At 34.6% G+C, this 19727-nt stretch overlaps 1 protein-coding gene across 1 annotated transcript; it reads right to left on the bottom strand.

The window, feature by feature from the left end:
* Positions 1–318: 318 nt before the first annotated feature.
* Positions 319–4139, bottom strand: LOC100976142 (olfactory receptor 5K2). The gene is given in 2 exon segments (XM_063602875.1): positions 319–1582; positions 1584–4139. Coding segments are annotated over 2 exon segments (951 nt in total). The 5' UTR covers positions 2145–4139; the 3' UTR covers positions 319–1192.
* Positions 4140–19727: the final 15588 nt, after the last annotated feature.

The raw sequence follows: 19727 nt of genomic DNA, 5'->3' as shown, positions 1-19727 counted from the left end.
GACCACAGAGCATCAAGAGAGGAGGTGGAAGGGAGAATTTTTCTGTTACTTGTTATGGGTCCTCCTTGTTCCAGAAGTTAGTAATTAAAATAATGGCAATGTTCTATTATTTAAGAAGATGAAAAGAGTGGTGTCTTGGTCATTAATATGTCTCAGCATCTAGAACAGTGCTTGCACATAGCAGAATCTCAATAAATATATGTAGAGTGAATAATTGGAAAGTATCTCTTTAATGATGTCACATAAGATTATTAGGTTCTATCCATATTAAACAACTTTAAGTTTTGCAATGGTGAAGGAATAAAAGAAAATATTTGAGATAAGCCCTGTCCACAGTCCAACAATCACACTTTTTTACATGTCTATATATAATATACCCAAAGGTTGTGTCTCCATTGTTTAACCCCTTCCTCACCTCTCAGGAATGGGCACAGAGAAGTTTAGCCTAACTCACTGACAATGAAGGCTCTTCAGATCTACACGAAGTTTGAAATGTTTGTCTACAACTTTATGATATGGTATCTTTATGCATGTAGGTTTTGGAGTAAATAAAACTTAATGTAACCTATCTTGAAATTTGACATTCTGATTTTAATTATTTAAATGTTTAAATCATTTAACAACAACTTCTATTTGGAAATATAATATTCACTTTTATTGGCACAATCACTTCCTGACTACCTCATTCTAACTACAATAATGTCCCCCACACGCTATTACATTTTCTTCCTCAAAATTCACTTGCCATTTTTGTTGCTCGTGGATATAAGTGATTTCGTTGGTTGACTGTTCACATGATCTTAAACACTTAACTGTAATGCACATGTTGTAAGCTATAGAGTGGGCTGGTTATCAAAGCCCGCTTTGTAAATGGAATGGCTTTTTATATTTGTAACTGGTAGTTTTGCTGTTGTTTTGGGTGTTGATCATCATTGATACTAACACAGTCTATAGGCATGGTGGCTTTCTACATTGCTGCTTGAGTGAATTCAATGTCTGCATGTGCTTTTAAATTCTGAGTAAATATTTAGCACAGTTCACTCCTTTCCATGAATTTTCCCTGTCACATATTTCTGCTTAATTTGATTGTATTTTGATATGTTTTAATATTTTGTATACAATTAGTACACTTCCTCTGTGTAATTTTATTTAGAAGTTTTTTGAGCATTAAACCATTAAGCTAGGATAGATGTCATTTGTTCACACTTTCTTGAGATTTTATTTTCAGCAGAATTTTTCTTAAGACACTTATTACTTCCTTGTTTCTCAGACTATAAATGAAAGGATTTAGTAAGGGAACTACTATTGTAAATAAAATAGCAGCTGGTATATCATTACCTCCTTCTTCAAGCAAATTTGGTCTCATGTATAGGAAAAAAATAGATCCATAGAATAATGAAACTGATGAAAAATGGGATGCGCAAGTAGAAAAGGCTTTGGCCCTTCCCTCCTTGGATTTCATTCTGAAAATAGTAAGAAGAATATAGAGATAAGATATTAAGACACTACCTATGGTAAAGACTTGAACCGAACCTGAGAAGATGAATAGAACCAGTTCATTGATGAAAGGGTCAACACAGGAAGAGTCTATACAAGGGAAGAATATCACAGTAAAAGTGGTTGATGTGATTCGATCCACAGAAAACTAACCTAAATACAAGCCCTACATGAATCATGGAATGCAGATTTCCAGCTATGAAGGCGCCTGTGATCATCTGAATGCAGAGTTTCTTGGACATCATGATGTGGTACTGCAGTGGGTTGCAGATGGCCACATAGCGGTCATAGGCCATTGCTGCCAGAAGAAAGCAGTCTGCAGTTTCCACAGTGCAAAGAAAATAAAACTGTACTGCACATTCATAGAGGGAAATCCTTTTGCCCTCAGAAAAGAAGTTCTCTAACATTTTGGGGGTAATAGCACAGGCACAGCAAGAATCCACAAGAGCCAGATTTCCCAGAAAGATGTACATTGGTGTGTGAAGCCGACAGTGTGTAAATATCAGTGCCACCAAACTAATATTCCCCACCACGGTGATCAGATAGATGGCAAAGAACACCACAAACAGCAGAGTCTTCAGCTCAGGGTGATCTGTAAATCCTGTGAGGATAAACTCATTTTTCATGGTATGATTTTCTTCAGCCATTCCTGACCTCTCTGAAAAAAATTGTAGAGGAATAAGGCACTAATTTATAATATGCCACAATTATTGAGGTCTCTTTGGCTTAAAAGAAGGAGAGCATCTTCCACAATGTCTCCTCATGTTGCCTGGAATTTGGTGCATGCCCAATTCACTGCGAGAATGAGTCTCCTGAGGCTACTACTTTTGTGGCTATTGGTTGAACATGTTTCTATCATATTTTGAAAAAATATCTGATTGGGTGCACAAGGATGACTTTTGAGGTCTTGAGAGAAATATTCAGAGCACAGAACTTCTCTATATAGTATAGGTAAAGCTGATTCGTAATTTAAGTGTCAGTAATTGGTACCAGTGTTCCCAATTTCAATGTTTGTATATGTAGTGGTTAACAATGTGTTTAAAAGACTATTTTTGTATGCTAATGTTAACAGCAGCATTACCTTCAATAACCAAAAGGTAAAAACAACCCAAATGTTCATGGACAGGTGAATGGATAAATAAATTGTGGTGGAATATTACTCAGTCTTAAAAAGGATTGAAATTCTCATACATGTTACAACATGGATTAACCTTGAGGACATAAGGCTGATTGAAATAAGCCAGACACAAAAGGACAAATATTTTATGATTCCAATTACATGAGAAAGCTAGAGTAGTCGAACTTACAGAGACAGAAAGTTGAATGGTAGTTGCCAGGGGAAGGGGTCTACTGGGAGCTATTGTTTAATGGGTACAGTGTTTCTGTTTGGGAAGATGAAAAAGTTCTAGAGACAAATGATGGTGATCATTGCACAACAATATTAATGCACTTAATGCTACTGAACTGTACACTTAAATATGACTAAAATGATAAACGTTATGTTGTGTATAATTTACCCGAATAAAAATATTTTTAAAATACTATTTTCATCTGCCTATTTCAGCAAATTACTATCTCCAATACTAGTGGAATATACACTTAAAAATAAGATGCTCTGGGGGAGAAGGGAATATTTACAAGATATTTATATTCCTGGGAGTTGGGGAGTAAAAGTGTTATGGATGGAAGCTGGGAGAAAAAACAAAACACTGCATTAAAAAGTCTGGTGAGCACAGTGGCTTATGCCTGTAATCCCAGCACTTCAGGAGGCTGAGGAGGGAGCATGACTTGAATCCAGGAGTTCCAGACCAGCCTGGGCAACATAATGAGGCCCTGTCTCTTAAAAAAAAATAAAGTATATAAAATTACCAGGGCATTGTGACATGCTCCTGTAGTGCCAGCTACTGGGGAGGCTGAGGTGAGAGGATTCATTGAGCCTGAGAGATGGGGGCTGCAGTGAGCCATAATAGCATCACTGCACTCCAGCCTGGGTGACACAGCGAGACCCTGTCTCAAAAAAACCAAACCAAAACAAAAAAGCCTCCTATGTTACTAATGATACTATGAGTAAAACTACTTATGTGCATAAAGAAATTAATGTTATTAAAAGCAATTGGAGAAATCCTGAGTTAAAAATATATTCAGTTGTCTAACTACGTATCAAAAAATTATGAATAAAATGTCAAACTGGGAGATTATCTGCAGTAAATTTGATAAAGTTTCTGTACCTTTGCTATAAGATCTCATACAAATGAGTAGGAATAATTACTAGAAAATAGGTAAAGCCTAGGAATAGAAAAATCTCAAAGAAAAAAACCTTTTTAAGTAAATTAAAAATGTTTGATTTTATTACTAATCAGAGAAACACCATTCAGAAACACCTATGAAGCTATATTTATTTTGCACATGAAAATAAGATTAAAAAAACTGATAATATTGAGCGTTATCTAGAATATAGTAAAATGGCAACCTAATTGCATTCCTGGTAAATGTATAAATTGGTGTAATCATTAGAAAATAATTTGGTAATAGATTAAAGAAACTCTTAAGGTTCATACCTTTTGATCAGTAAAAATAAATGCATCAAAAAGAAATAACTAAAACTTCAGAAAATATGTACATATAATGATGTTCATTATAATCTCACTCATAATAGTGAAAAATTTAAACACCTAAATGGTAACCAGTTAGTTAACCAGTATGATTAAATAAATGTGAACCATCCATATGAATGTATACTGACAAATATTTTAAATGGTGTTTAGCTATAATATCTATTATAATAAAACAGACATAAAAATATTGCATAAAAACAAAATAAAAAGTTTTACATGCAGTATAACCGGAATTACCAAATAAATATTTACATGTAAATGTAATAGAAGGTAGTACAGAAGCACATCAAAATGTTTTTACTAGTTTTTGCGATGTAATAAAAATTATTGGTCATTTTTTCCTCTTTATATTTTTCTCTATTTTAAATTTTCTATAATAACTGTTCCTCATATTCAGAAAACAATCTTAATTTTAAGTAAAGTGATGTACTCTTACATCTGCTGTGTTTTATACTTTGATAAGTCCATAAAAATCATTGGGGATTCAACTAACGTTTTCTGCACTTTACAAATCTACAGTGGAGAACATCACAATGCACTTACTGAACAAGTGCCTGCTTCATTCTCATGATGATGACATTGGTAGTTACAATAATTGTTTGCTGACAGTCTTGCACATATCTCAAAACATTAAGGGATATGTTTGCATCTTGTGGTAATGCATTCTTACAGTCCTTTACCTATGAAAGCAGTATCACCTTAGTGTCAACTTCTACTCTTTTGAACATCATGATTCTATGGTATTCCTAGATTCTATGATGATCACATTTTTTAAAATTTGAGAATATTTTTAAAACTTCTGTTACTAACCCCTTAGGTATGTCCTTAAACATGGAGTTCTAACCTGCTGGAGCATGTTTTATTTCGATCTACCTTCATTTATTATAGCTACGTTTGGAAGCATATATGCATTGTCCTGATATTGGATGCCTGTTTCATCCGATTACTTTCATCCTGTTACTTTCTTTAAAAGGTAGTTGAGACTGTTCTAGATATTTACAGATTGATAATTTTCTGGATAGTTACTGACCACAAGTACACTCCAAATTTCAGGAACTGAGAAAATGTTTTGGAGAGACATAGGAAGACCTCTTCTATTTTAGTTTCCTGAAAATATTGCTGACTTTTAAATATCAGATTATTTGGGGGATGATATCTTTAGAAACATTATTTTAAAATGAACTTTGAAATGTATATAAATATAATTTGAATACTTTTTCATTAACTGGTTACCCTTGCCAATTTAAAGTCACATAACATAAGATTCCCTTCAGTTTTCTCAGTTGATTATAGTAAATTAAACAGAAATAAGGTTTATATTGGTATTTGATTTCTCTAAGAATCAAAAGAGAAACAAGAACACTCCCTAAAATTATATTGGAGGTTTAAAAGATTGGTTTGAAATTATAGTCCTTGCTCATATAATTTCTTTAATACATAGGGAATGCCCAATACAAACATTTTCAACACTATTTCATTGTAGAGGTTACCACGTTATTTAAAGAAGTTTAAAAATCTTCCCTAATGTATTCTGTTATTACTACAAAAGTATGCTCTTATTTATTTTTGGATCAGTGTAGGCTCCTCTTGAATTCATAAGTGATACAAATGAATGATAGTAAATTGTCTAGAGTTTACACAATAGACTTTAGATTTAGAAAAAGAATATAAGAATATGAAAAAATTGAAAAGTTAGAAACATAAGGAAAAAGAAAGCCATAAATAACTAAAAGAAAACATGTTTCAGGATATCAATTTTTCTAGTTTCTAATTTAATAATAAGTGTTAAATTCTCACCTCGATATTCCTGATAAGAGTTATATAGAGACCAGTTGGTTGCCTGGTATTAGTTTTTAAATTAGATGCAGCAATTAAACTATCTTCTTGATCATTTAGGAGAATATATGCACAATGAGATCAATGTTAATATTTATGTTGTTGTAGAGAATGACCCAACTATTCAAAATAATTCTAAGAGGATTTATTTGGCATTGACATCAAAGTATAGCCTAAGAGACTTAATCTTCTGAACATTACAAACATACTAAATTGGATTAATTAGCATATCCTTTGAGACCTGGAGAATAAGCCAAAAGCTGATTAATAAACAAATTTTAAGGGCCATATTTTGATTTCCATTCATTTGAGCTTATACCACTTATCCTTATCATCAATCTGAATATAAAATCCTTAGTGGGAAAAAATATTCATACTGGAGAGGTCAGCAAAGGCTTCATGGAGGAATTGGAAACCAGGATTTGTTGCCTTAGAGGGGAGATTGCTTTTTGTGAGCAGAGGTTGGAAATTAACACATTCTCCATATTTTTTTCTTTGGTTAGTGATAGTATTTTATTTCAGGAGCTCTGGCCTTACTGTAATTTTTAAAATGTATTTTTTAATCGGCTCATAAAAATTGCTTATGCTTATGGCATGCAACATGTTGGGTTAATATATGTATATATTGTGGAATGGCTAAATCAGGCTCATTAACATGTATTGCCTAAACACTTATTATTTTTGTGTGAGTGATAACATTTAAAATTTATATTCAAATATTTTCAAGAAATCAATACATTGTTTTAACTATAATCACCATATTGTACAAAAGTCTCCGGAACTGATTCCTTCAGTCTAACTAAAAGTTTGAATCATTTGAGCAATATCTACCCACTTCACTCTCCAACTGTTCATAACCACTCCACTGTACTCTGCTCTATGAGTTTGACTATTTTTAGATTCCACATATAATCAGATTATATGGTACTTGTCTTTCTGTGTCTGGCTTATTTCCCATAACCTAATGTCCTCCAGGTTCATCCATGTTGTTGCAAATGACAGAATTTTCTTCTGTTTTAAGCAGAATAGTATTCCACTGGGTATATTTATGATGTTTTCCTTATTAACTCGTTTGTTTATGAACACTTAGGTTGATTCCATATCTTGGCTATTATAGATAATGCTACATGGTTATAGGAGTGTAGTTTTTTTTGACATATGGACTTCATTTCCTTTGAATATATACCCAGTAATGAGATTGCTGGTTAATATGGAAGTTCTATTTTTAATTGTTTGGATTTGCCTCTATATGTTTTTCACAATGGCTGTATTAATTTTAATTACCATTAACGGTGTGCAAGGATTCCATTTTCTCCATATCCTCACCAAACCTTGCTATCTTCTGTCTCTTCAATGATAGTCATTCTGATAGATGGAAGGTCATATCTCTTGGTTTTAACTTGCGTGTATCTGATGATAGTGATGTTGAGCAATTTTTTGTATATCCATTATTCATTCCTTTGAGAAATGTCTATTCAGGTCCTTTGTCCACTTGTAAAATCAAGTTGTTTTCTTACTATTGAGTTATTTGGGTTCCTTATGTATTTTGGATATTAATCCCTTATCAGATGTGTGGTTTGCAAATATTTTCTCCCATTTTGTGGGTTTCCCTTCATTGTATGCATGCTTCCTTTGCTGTGCAGCAGCTTTTTAGTTTAATGTAGTCCTATCTGTCTATTTTTGCTTTTGTTGTCTGTGAGTTAAAGGTTATATCCAAAAAATTATCATCTAAACCAATGTCAAGAAGCTTTTTTCCTATATTTTCTCCTAATAACTTTATGGTTTCAGGTTCTACATTTAAGTAATAACATTTTGAGTTGATTTTTGAATATAGTGTGAAATAATGGTTTAACTTTATTTTTCTTCATGTGGGTATTTACGTTTCCCAACACATTGAATAGAGGACTGTCCTTTCCCCATTGTTTGTTCTTTGCAATTTCATTAAACAGCAATTGATCTTAAATGCATGGATTTATTTCTGGGCTTTCTATGCTATTCTACTGGCTTACATATGGAATGTCAGTACTATGCTGTTTTGATTTGTAGTAAATTTTGAAATGGGGCCAGTTTTGATCTTTTTGCTTTAGACTGCTTTTGTCATTTGAAATTTTTTATGTTTCCCTTGTAATTTAATAATGTTTTCTATTTCTGTGAAAAATGTTATTAAAATTTTAATATTTCGTTGAATCTGCAGATAGTTTTGAGTTGTATGGACATTTTCACAATATTAATTCTTCCAATACATAAACATGGGATGCCTTTTGTTTTATTTGTGTCTTCAATCTCTTTTATCAATGTTTGATAGCTTTCAGTGTACAGATTTTTTGCCTCACTGGTTAAATTTATTCTTAAGTATTCTATTTTCATTTAATGTTATTTTAAATGAGATTATTTTCTTGGTTTCTTTTTCAGATACTTTGTTGTTACTATTATATAGAAATAGTAATTTTTGTATGTTGATTTTGTATCCTGCAAATTTATGGAATAATTTATTAATTCTAATGGTTTTTTGGTGGAGTCATTAAAGTTTTCAATACTTAAGACTATGTCACCTTCAAATACAGAAAATTTTACTTCTTCCTTTCCAATATAAATACATTTTATTGGTTTTCTTGCCTAATGTCTCTGGCTAGGACTTCCAGTTCTATTTTGCATACAGGTAGTGAGGGTGGACATTCTTGTCTTGTTTTTTTATCTTTCAGAAAAAGCTTTTAGTTTTTCATGCTGAGTATGATGTTACCTCTGGGTTTGTTCTATATGGCCTTTATTATTTTTAGGTACATTTCATCTATACCTAATCTCTTGAGAGTTTTTATCATATAAAGCATGTTGAATTTTGTCAAATGCTTTTCTGCATATATTGAGATGATTTTTTTAAACTCTCTCATTCTGTTAATGTGGTATATCATATTTGTTGATTAGTATGTCAATCTTCTTTGCATCCCAGGGGAAAATCACACTTAATTATGGTGTGTGACCCTTTTAATATGCTGTGGTATTCAGTTTGCTAGTATTTTGTGGAGGACTTTTGTGTCTATGTTCGTCTGGGAGAGTAGCCTTGTAATTTTTTTTTCCCTGAAAAGTCCCAATCTTGCTTTTACCAGTATAATGCTGGGCTCATAAACTGTGTTTGGAATATTTCCCTCTCTTTAATTTTTTTGAAAAGTTTGAGAAAAATTAGCATTAATCGTTCTTTAAATTTTTTTCCTAGAACTCACCAATGAAGCTATCAATTTGTGGACTTTTTTTCATTGTAAGTTTTCTGATTACTGATTCAATCTCTTTACTTGTTATTGATCTGTTGAGATTATTTCTTTATGATTCAGGCTTGGTAAGTGTTATGCTCCTAAGACTTATATATCCATTTCTTCTAGGTTAACAAATTTATTTATATATATATATATAATCATTCATAACAGTCTCTTTTGATGCTTTGTATTTTTATGATACCAGTTGTAATGTCTCCTCTTTTATTTATAATTTTATTTTTGTGAGCCTTCTTTTTATTTTTCTTAGTCTAGCTAAAGGTTTCTTGATTTATCTTTTCAAAAACAACTCAGTTTCATTAATATTTAATATTTTTTTCTAGTTTTTGTTTTATTTATTGATGATCTGATATCTATTATTTTGTTCTATTTCCTCGAGATGTAAACTTATGATTTTTATTTGAGATCTTTACTCTGTGTTAATGTTGGCATTTATTGCTATAAACTTCTCTCTTAGAACTGCTTTTGCTGCATCCTATATGTTTAGGTATGTAGTTTCCATTTTCATTTGTCTCCAGATATGTTTTTATTTCTCTTTTGATTTTCTCTTTGTCCTATTGGATGCTTAGGAGTGTGTAATTTAATTCCTACGTGTTTGTGTGGATTTTCCAATTTTCTTCCTGTTATTGTTTTCTGGATGCATACCATTGTTGTTGGAAACGACACCTGATATTATTTCAATTTTCTTGAATTTTTAGACTTGTTTGGTGGCCTAACATATAACCTATCCTGGAAAATATTTCATGTGCACTTAAAAAAAATAATACTTCTCAAGTATACTGCTGCTGTTGGTTGAAATATTCTGTATATGTCTGCTAGGTTCCTGTGGTCTATAGCATTGTTAATGTCTACTGTTTCTTTATTGATTTTTTGTCTTAATTGTCTGTCCATTGTTGAAAGTGGGGTATCGAAGTCCCTGACTGTTATTATATTGCTATCTATTTCTTCATTCAGTTCTGTTACATTTGCATTATGTATATTTAAGTGTGTCATGATTGGTGTATATATATTTATAATTGTTCCATCATTTTGTTGAAGTGACTTCTTTATCATTATATAATGACCTTCTTTGTGTTTTATATCAGTTTTTGACTTAAAGTCTAATTTGTCTGATAAAAGTTTAGCCACTCTTGCACTCTTTAAGGTCAACAATTAAGTAATTATTGAAAGGTAAGGACTTATTACTATGATTTTTTAGTTGTCTTCTAATTATATTATAATTCCTTCATTTCATTCCTCTTCTTTTGTCATCTTCCTTTGTAATTTAATGATTTTTTTTTGTGGTGGTATGCTTTAATTTCTTCTCTTTATCTTTTGTGTATCTGCTGCAGGGCTACAGTTGTTGTTGTTGTTTTGTGTGTGTGGGTGTGTGTGTGTATACTTACCATGAGGTGTACATAAAATATCTTATAGCTGATGAGTTTAAGCTGATGACAACTTAGCTTTGACTGCATACAAAAACTATACATTATATTTACTTCTACCCTCACATTTTATGTTGTCAATGTTACAATTTACTTACTTTATATTTTGTGTATCCAAACCTAAATTATAGTAGCTATAGTTATATTTATCCTTTTATCTTTTAACTTCATACTATAGTTAAACGTGATTTGTGTATCACCTTTACAGAATGAGAGTATTCCAGATTTGATTATATTCTTACCTTCACAGTGAGCTTTATACGTTCATATATTTTCATGTTGTTAGGTAGCATTCATTTGTTTCAAGTTGAAAAACTCCCTTTAGCAATTGGGCTTTTTTTTTTTTTGTCTGAAAAAGTTATTATCTCGTCTTTATTTCTGAAGGATATCTTGCTGAGCATAGTATTCTTTGTTGGTGGTTTTATCCTTTCAGCACTTTGAATGTATCACTCACTCTCTTCTAGCCTGAAATAATACCGCTGAGAAATCTACTGATAGTCTAATTGGGCTTCTCTTGCATATAACAAATTGCTTTCCTCTTGCTGCCATCAAAATTCTGGGTTTGTCTTTGACTTTTTGAGCATATTAATATAATGTGTCTTAGTGCAGATTTCCATATACTTAATGTATTTAGGGTTCTTTGGGATTCATGGATTTGGATGTTTATTCCCTTCTTCAGATTTGAGAATTTTTTTCATCATTATTTTTCTAAATAAGCTTTCTGTCTCATTCTTTTTTGCTGACACTTCTGGATCTTCCATAATGTATATATTGGTTCACTTAATGATGTCCCATAATTTTCATAGACTTTATTCCCTCTTTTTCATTCTTTTTGCCCTCTGTTTCTCTGATTGGGTGATCTCCAATGCAATGACTTTTCTTCAAACTCACTAATTCATTGTTTTACTTGATTGAGCCTGCTGTTGAACTCTTTGTGGAATTTTTCATGAAGTCATCTAAAGCTCCATAATTCCTGTTTGGCTCTTTTTAATGGTTTCTATTTCTTTAAGTTTCTAATTTTATTTATTGATTTCATTATTACATTTATTTGTTTATCTGTGTTCTCTTGCATCTTACTAAGCTTCTTTGTTATTTTCATTCTTTTTAGGCAGTTCATAAGTATCCATTTCTTTAGGGTCCAGTTATTGGTGCTTTATTTTGTTCCTTGGTTAGTCTCATTTCCCTGATTGTTCATGTTCCTTGTGGCTGTGTATTAGTGTCTGTACGTTTGAAGAAGTAGGCACCTATTTCAGTGTTCACAGACTGGCTTCAGCAGGAGATGCCCTTCAGAAGTCAACCAGTCTAGAGATTCTTTTTAGGCCATTTGGTGGAGTTCATGGGTGGGTGGACTTACTGTTGGAGTTCTTGGCAGGTTGGCTTGGAGCTAGCGTTCACTGGGATGGGTCAGGATCTTGGATCCATGGGGGGAATTGCCTACATTGTTGGGATGCAGGGTTTTGCCTGGATGTTGGGTTGTTCTGGGGTGTCCTGGGGCTCTGGATGCCAGCTTAGTCCATGGAGCTGCAGGTGTTATCCTGGAACTGGGTTGGGCATGGAACCTGGGTCTGTAGGAGTTTGGGCTGGAGTCATGGGTTTTGCAAACAGGTCTGTCACAGGGGTTGGCTTGAAGCTTGGGGCCGCAGGAGCTGGCCTTTTGATGTGGTGGGCCTGCAGTCTAGGGCTTCAGGGTTGGCCTGATACCTGGGTCCCTGCATACTTACCTGGAGCCTGAAGTTGCAGGGGCCAACCTGGCATGGATGTCAGCCTGAAGTGTGGGACTACAGATAGGGGCATGGCACAGGGATGAGCCTGAATTCATGGGCTGTGGGTGCTGGTCTCATCTGGGTCTGCAAGGGCTGGCCTGGTTCTGGGGTAGGTCTGAGACCTTGGAATGAGAGGCAATAAGTAAATGAGGCCAGCCTGGAGGCTCAGCTCCTGTGTACTGGATGGGAGTCTGAGGTCATAGGGGATGGCCAGGCGCTTGCATCCATAGTAAATTTGGGTAATTGTTTCAATCTCCTTTCCCCAAGCAGAGTCTACCTCTCTCATAGCTGTGCATATCATGCAGGCATAGGTATGTTTTGGGAGGGCGTGACGTGAGACATATGAAATTGTTCTTTTTACTCTCTTTAATCTGTCTTATTTCTGTTTTATGCCCATGTTCTGTAACCTTCAACCTGGTTTCCTTAGTTCTTGTGAAGGTATTTTCATGCATGGATAGTTGTTCTAATAGATGTTTCTCCTAGGAGACAAACACTAAAAAGTCTTATTTCACCATTCTGGTCTACCTTCAAGCTTTATCTTCTAATTCTTAATTTTTTTTTAAAAAAATCTGCTTTTTATAATTTAACATTTCAAATTTTTTAATATTAAGTTTCACTTCTATATTGCTTCTATTCTTGTATTTTGAATGCTACAAATTTTTAATTTGTTTGTGATATGATTACTTTTGGAAATTTTATTTTGTTGTCTGATTTGCCTCTTTTTCTCAAAGTATTTTTCTTTCTTTCCTTTTTGTTTTAAAAAAAAGTTTGCTTGTTTTCCCATGAGATCTATGAAGCCCTTCTATGTCCAGGACTCCTGTGGGGTTGATTCAGGCTGTCAAGTGTCTATTGTATTGAATTCCTCTAGCTACCAAATCCTTTTTCTTTCATCCCTTCCATAAGAATTGACTCCAAGAGCATTCCCTATTAAACATCCACACACTAAACTCTATATAACATCTTACTGCTCTTGAAATCCAATCACTGACAATTAGTTTTGAGAGAGATGGTTTTGGCATAAGAAGGAGAATATATTTTTCATTTCTGGTATGGCCCCTACTTGATTAAGCCCCTCTAGAGAGAGATGTGAGGCAGAACTTAAAGTCTGCATGAAGTATCTGCTGAAACTGTCAGCAAAGGCTGAGGGCCAATCTGCTTATGGAATATCTCAAAGATATTTTAATGAGATTATAGTTTTAAGAAAAGTTTGATGATCATGCCTCATATTGGAATTATTTGTGAAAAAATATATTTTGACGAGCCATCAAGTTGCCAGTATTATACCATTTTTTTGGTTAACAAAAAGGTTTCATATGGGTTAGTCTAAAACGTTTTAGCTTCTTGAGTACAAGTTTTACTCTTTCAAGTTGACACCAGGTCTTATTTAATTTTTGTTTTAACTCAGCACCTACCTTAATGCTTCACATATTGCAAACCTCAGAAGTGGGTTGGCTGAATAAAGGAATAGATCTTGCACATATGGAAAAAATAAAAATGAAAGAAAAAGTCTTCTGAATTGATTAAATTAATGGAAAAACAGTAAACAGGGAAATAGTCAGATAGCATAATAAGAAAGGAGTGATGTTTTACATCAGTCTTAGGTGAAAATTGGAATTGCCATTTATATGTTATCTCCAGGGAAGGTGAGCAGAGGCCATGTGGAAAAATATTTGTACCATATAATACTCTGAACTTACCCAACTTAGCACTGTAAGAAGTATAGACAGGAAAAGAGCAGCAGAAACCAGAAGCTTAGCCTAAGATAAATTTTGAAGAAATAAAAATGACTGATATTTGCTATTACCTAGGAAACTACAAAGTTCTTGGTTAGGCAGAGACAACATGGAAAGATTCAGGTATAAGTTGCAGGCTGTATGTTTAATGTTTAATAGAATGAATAATTAGTAAATGTTTCTTTAAGAAATATTAAAAAACAAATTGTCATTATAGAGTCTTAAGGTTTTTACAATTATTTTAAAAATTACCTTTAAAATTCAGTTTTCTGAAGTTTTGAAAGTAGGTTATTCATTAACTACCAAGGACCAAGGAGGATGAATACATTTTGATAGTATCGGGACAATATAAATGTTTGTAGGAAAATGTAACCTCTTCTACTTGTGACTCAAGAGCTACAGAAAATGGAACTAAGTTATGAATATATGTATTATGTATATGCACATGAGATATCTTTTGAATACAGGTAGTTAATTTATTGTATATTTTTGTTGTTTTTGTATCACCCCATATATTTTTTTCTTGCTATAATTTAGTATGTATCTTTTGAAGAAAGGAATAAGTTCAGCCCACTAACAAGGCTATTCCCTTTGAAAAAGAAATAGAAAATTATATTTTCAAATAGTTAAAATTTTATTATTTATTTTTAATTTTATTTAAATAAACACATTTATGAGATTTCAAATGATAGAAATAATTCATCATAATATCAGTTTTAAATCTTTGAAAGACAGGCAAGACTGACACATCAAAAGGTAGAATAAGGTCTTTTATTTGCTCTGATACAGAAACAATTTCCTAGTATTACATAAAACTTTTTTCTCCTCCTGTACATAATCTTAATACAGTCCCATCTTAATATATTACAATTACTACCTGAGAGTTATATTAAACTGAAAAATTAATATTTCAACAGTTAGTATGACTCTAGAGTTGAATGGGCTATAGCTATTACATTCTACTTCTCAAATGTTTAATCAGCATCACTTATGACCCAACATTTAAAACTGTGTTAGCTGGGCATGGTGGCTCGCACCTGTAATCCCAGCACTTTGGGAGGCTGATGCAGGTGGATCACTTGAGGTCAGGAGTTTGAGACCAGCCTGGCAAAAATGGTGAAACCCTGTCTCTCCTAAAAATACAAAAATTAGTCTGGTGTGGTGGCAGGCCCTTGTAATCCCAGCTACTTGGGAGGCTGAGGCAGGATAATTATTTGAACCCAGGAGGCAGAGGTTGCAGTGAGCCAAGATCACACCACTGCACTCCAGCCTGGGCAATGGAGTGAGACTCAGTCTCAAAATAAACAAATAAATAATAAAATAAAATAAAATTAAGTGTTGAAATAGGCTTGCTGATAAAGCAGACTTGTACAAATAAACAGTGTCAACTCTAGAGCACTTTTCCTGAGCTGGAAATGTGTAGGAATTGAAGACTAATATGATCTGAAGGGGCATGATCTGTGGAAGGGAGATATATGGTGTCCCCAGAGATGAATGTATAAAATAAATATTCTTGAGTCTACCAAACTTTGGATACTCAGTTAGTTGGCAATTCATCCTGGATGACAGGAAATGGCATATTAGGATTTAGGTAATACCTCAATAATTAAAATGTAAAAAGAAAGTGTTAGCAACATTAAACATTTCTACAAATTAGTTTTTCTTTTTTGAAAATAATGGCAGACAGGAGGCAGGACTAACTTGCAGCTCCCTCTCGGATGGACAGAACAGCATATGGAGACTCACATAGTGAGTCCAAGAACTCCAAGAACTAGCACAGGAACATACGAGGAAAACTGAAAGAATCCACAGACCTTTTGAAAGAAGTAGCTTGCTGATGCAAACTTTGTGAAACAGCTGAAAAACTGTGAGTGCCCAAAGTGTGAGTGGGGAAGGTCCACCTCCTAACACACATCCTCACATCCTCACCGGGGAACCTGAAAACCCAGATCATGGGAGAAGAATTTAACCTTACCTAGAGCTGAAAAGAATTTAGAGAGCTGAACAAAATATAAAAGTAGAAGAAGTACTGAAAAAGCCCTGTATTCCTGGTTCGCAGGGAAGCCATTTCTGACTTTCTCTCACTGAAGTCATTGGGTAGGGCTGCCAGTGGAATTGGGGAAGGACAGGCAGAAGAAAACTTTCAGCTGAACTTTGTAATAATTTTGACCGAGTGCAAATTTTCCTGGGCAGAATCCGGGGTGGAGGGAATGGGAAGTACAGACAGGAGCACAGAAGCTGTGGCAGGTAAGGAGGGGTGGGGCCTGAAAGCCCTGCTTGCTTTCTCAGCTGGAAAGCATGCAGCCTGGGGCAATATCCCAGCACTGTTCATTGGCTGCCTGGATATAAACTAGGTGCTATTGGTGGGGCATGGTGGGATTGAGACTGTCCTTGCTGGCTGCATAGGAGACGAGTGAGGCTTGTCATTGCCAGCTTTCTCCACTTCCCTGAGAACCTGTATGATGCAACAGAGGCAGACATTATGCCCCTGGGAACATAGGTCCATTGGCCTGAGAACAACACCCACAGCAGCTGCAGCAAGTCCCACACAAGGAGAGTCTGAGCTCAGACACCACTAACCCTGCCCCTACTTGATGGTCTTTCTCTACCCACTCTGATAGCCAAAGAAAAAAGATACTATCTTTTGGAAGCTCTGTGGCCCTGCCCATCGCTTGAGAAACCCAAATATTTATCCAAGTGACATTAGAGCAAGCTTGAATCTCCCCTATACTACTGCAGTTGATGCTGTCTTGAAACTGCCATCTCCTGGCTGGAGGCCAACACACTCAAGTGATTATATCAACTCATAAAAGAAAAGTCCTGCTCCAAGAAAGGAGAAAACATCAGCTAATTCCACCACCAAAACATCCTGGCTAACCAGAGGTCCTGAGTCTGTCCAGGTACAACTTCACTGCTAGCACAACCAACATTCAAGAAAATCAGCACACTAAAAACTACAACCATGGACCCTCAAAGAGTCTACTTCATATCCCTGCTACCACCACTGGCCCAGGTGCTGGTATCCACAGCTGAGAGACTTGAAGATGGATCACATGACAGGAATCCTTGCAGACACTCTTCAGTACCAGCCCAGAGCTCAGTAGCGCTGCTGGGTGGCTAGACCCAGAAAAGCAGTGACATCCACCGCAGTCAGAATCTCAGGAAGCCCCATCCCTAAGGGAAGGGGGAGAGCACACATCAAGGGATCACCCTGTGGGACAAAAGAATCTGAATATCAGCTCTTGAGCCCCAGATCTTTTATTTGATATAGTCTACTCAGATAAGAAGAAACCAGAAAAACAATTCTGGTAATATGACAAAGCAAGGTTCTTTAGCACCCCCAAAAGATCACACTAGCTCACTAGCAATGGATCCAAACCCAGAAGAAATCTCTGAATTGCCAGAAAAAGAATTCAGAAGGTCGATTATTAAGCTATTCAAGGAGGCACCAGAGTAAGGTGAAAACCAACTTAAAGAAATGAAAAAATAATACAGGATATGGATGAAAAATCTCCAGAGATATAGGTAGCATAAATCAAAAACAATCACAACTTATAGAAATGAAAGACACACTTAGAGAAGTGCAAAATACACTGCTAACTTTCAAAAATAGAATTAAACAAGTCAAAGAAAGAACTTCAGAGCTTGAAGACAAGGCTTTTGAATTGTCTTTGAACAAGGCTTTGAATCTGACAAAAGAAAAGGAATAAATGAAAAATGAACAAAGCCTCCAAGAAGTTTGTGATTATGTTAAGCAATGGAACCTAAGAATAATTGCTGTTCCTGAGGAAGAAGATAAATCTAAAAGTTTGGAAAACTTATTTGAGGGAATAATCAAGAAAAATTTCCCTGGCTTTGCTAGAGATCTAAACATTCAAATACAAGAAGCTAAAAGAACACCCTGGAAGTTCATCACAAAAACATTTCATCACCTAGGCACACATTCATCGAGATATTTAAAGTTAAGATGAAGGAAAGAATATTAAGAGCTATGAGGCAAAACATCAGGTAACCTATACAGGAAAATCTATCAGATTAACAGATTTGTCAGCAGAAATGCTTCATGCTAGAAGGGATTGGAGTTCTATCTTTAGCTTCCTTAAAGCACTTATGAGCCAAGAGTTTTATATCCAGCAAAAGTAATCTTCATAAATGAAGGAAAGATACTGTCTTGAAAATTAATAAGGATATTCAAGACTTGAACTCAGCTCTGGACCAAGCGGACCTAATAGACATCTACAGAATTCTCCACCCCAAATCAAGAGAATATACATTCTTCTCAGCACCACATAGCACTTATTCTAAAATTGACCACATAATTGGAAGTAAAACACTCCTTAGCAAATGCAAAAGAATGGAAATCACTCACTCAAAACCACATGACTAAATGGAAACTGAACAACCTGCCCCTGAATGACTACTGGGTAAATAATGAAATTAATATGAATTAAAACGAAGAAATAAATAAGTTATTTGAAACCAATGAGAACAAAGACAAAATGTACTAGAATCTCTGAGACACAGCTAAAGCAGTGTTTAGAGGGAAATTTATAGCACTAAATGCCCACAGGAGAAAGCGGGAAAGATCTAAAGTCAACATCCTAACATTACAATTAAAATAACTAGAGAAGCAAGAGCAAACAAATTCAAAAGCTAGCAGAAGACAAGAAATAACTAAGATCAGAGGAGAACTGAAGGAGATAGACACGAAAAACCCTTAAAAAATGAATGAATCCAAAAGCTGGTTTTTTGAAAAGATTAACAAAATAGGTAGACCACCAGCCAGACTAATAAAGAAGAAATAGAGAAGGATAAAATAGACACAATAAAAAATGATAAAGGGGATATCACCACTGATCCCACAGAAATAAAAACTATCATCAGAGAATACTAAAAACACCTCTATGCAAATAAACTAGAAAATCTAGAAGAAATGGATAAATTCCTAGACACATACACCCTCCCAAAACTAAACCAGCACAAAGTTGTATCCCTGAATGGACCAATAACAAGTTCTGAAATTGAGGCAGTAATTAATAGCCTACCAACCAAAAGAAGCCCAGGACCAGATGGATTCACAGCCTAATTCTACCAGAGGTACAAAGAGGCCCTAGTACTATTCCTTCTGAAACTATTCTAAACAATAGAAAAAGAGGGACTCCTCCCTAATTCATTTTATGAGGCCAGCATCCTCTTGATACCAAAACCTGGCAGAGATACAAGAAAAAAAATAAATAAAATTTTAGGCCAATATCCCTGATGAACCTCGATGTGAAAATCCTCAATAAAATACTGGCAAACCAAATCCAGCAGCACATCAAAAAGCTTATCCAACACGATCAAGTCGGCTTCATCCCTGGGATGCAAGGCTGGTTCAACATACGCATATCAATGCATATCAATATCAATAAATGTAATCCATCACATAACAGAACCAATGACAAAAACCACGATTATCTCAATAGATGCAGAAAAGGCCTTTGACAAAATTCAACACCTCTTCATTCTAAAAACTCTCAATAAATTAGGTATTGATGGAACATATCTCAAAATAATAAGAGCTATTTTTGACAAACCTGCAGCCAATATCATA

Source organism: Pan paniscus, chromosome 2, assembly GCF_029289425.2.
Source record: "Pan paniscus chromosome 2, NHGRI_mPanPan1-v2.0_pri, whole genome shotgun sequence".
NCBI lineage: Eukaryota > Metazoa > Chordata > Mammalia > Primates > Hominidae > Pan > Pan paniscus.
The sequence above is the reverse complement of the archived record's forward strand: the minus strand, read 5'-3'. Positions and strand labels throughout refer to the sequence as shown.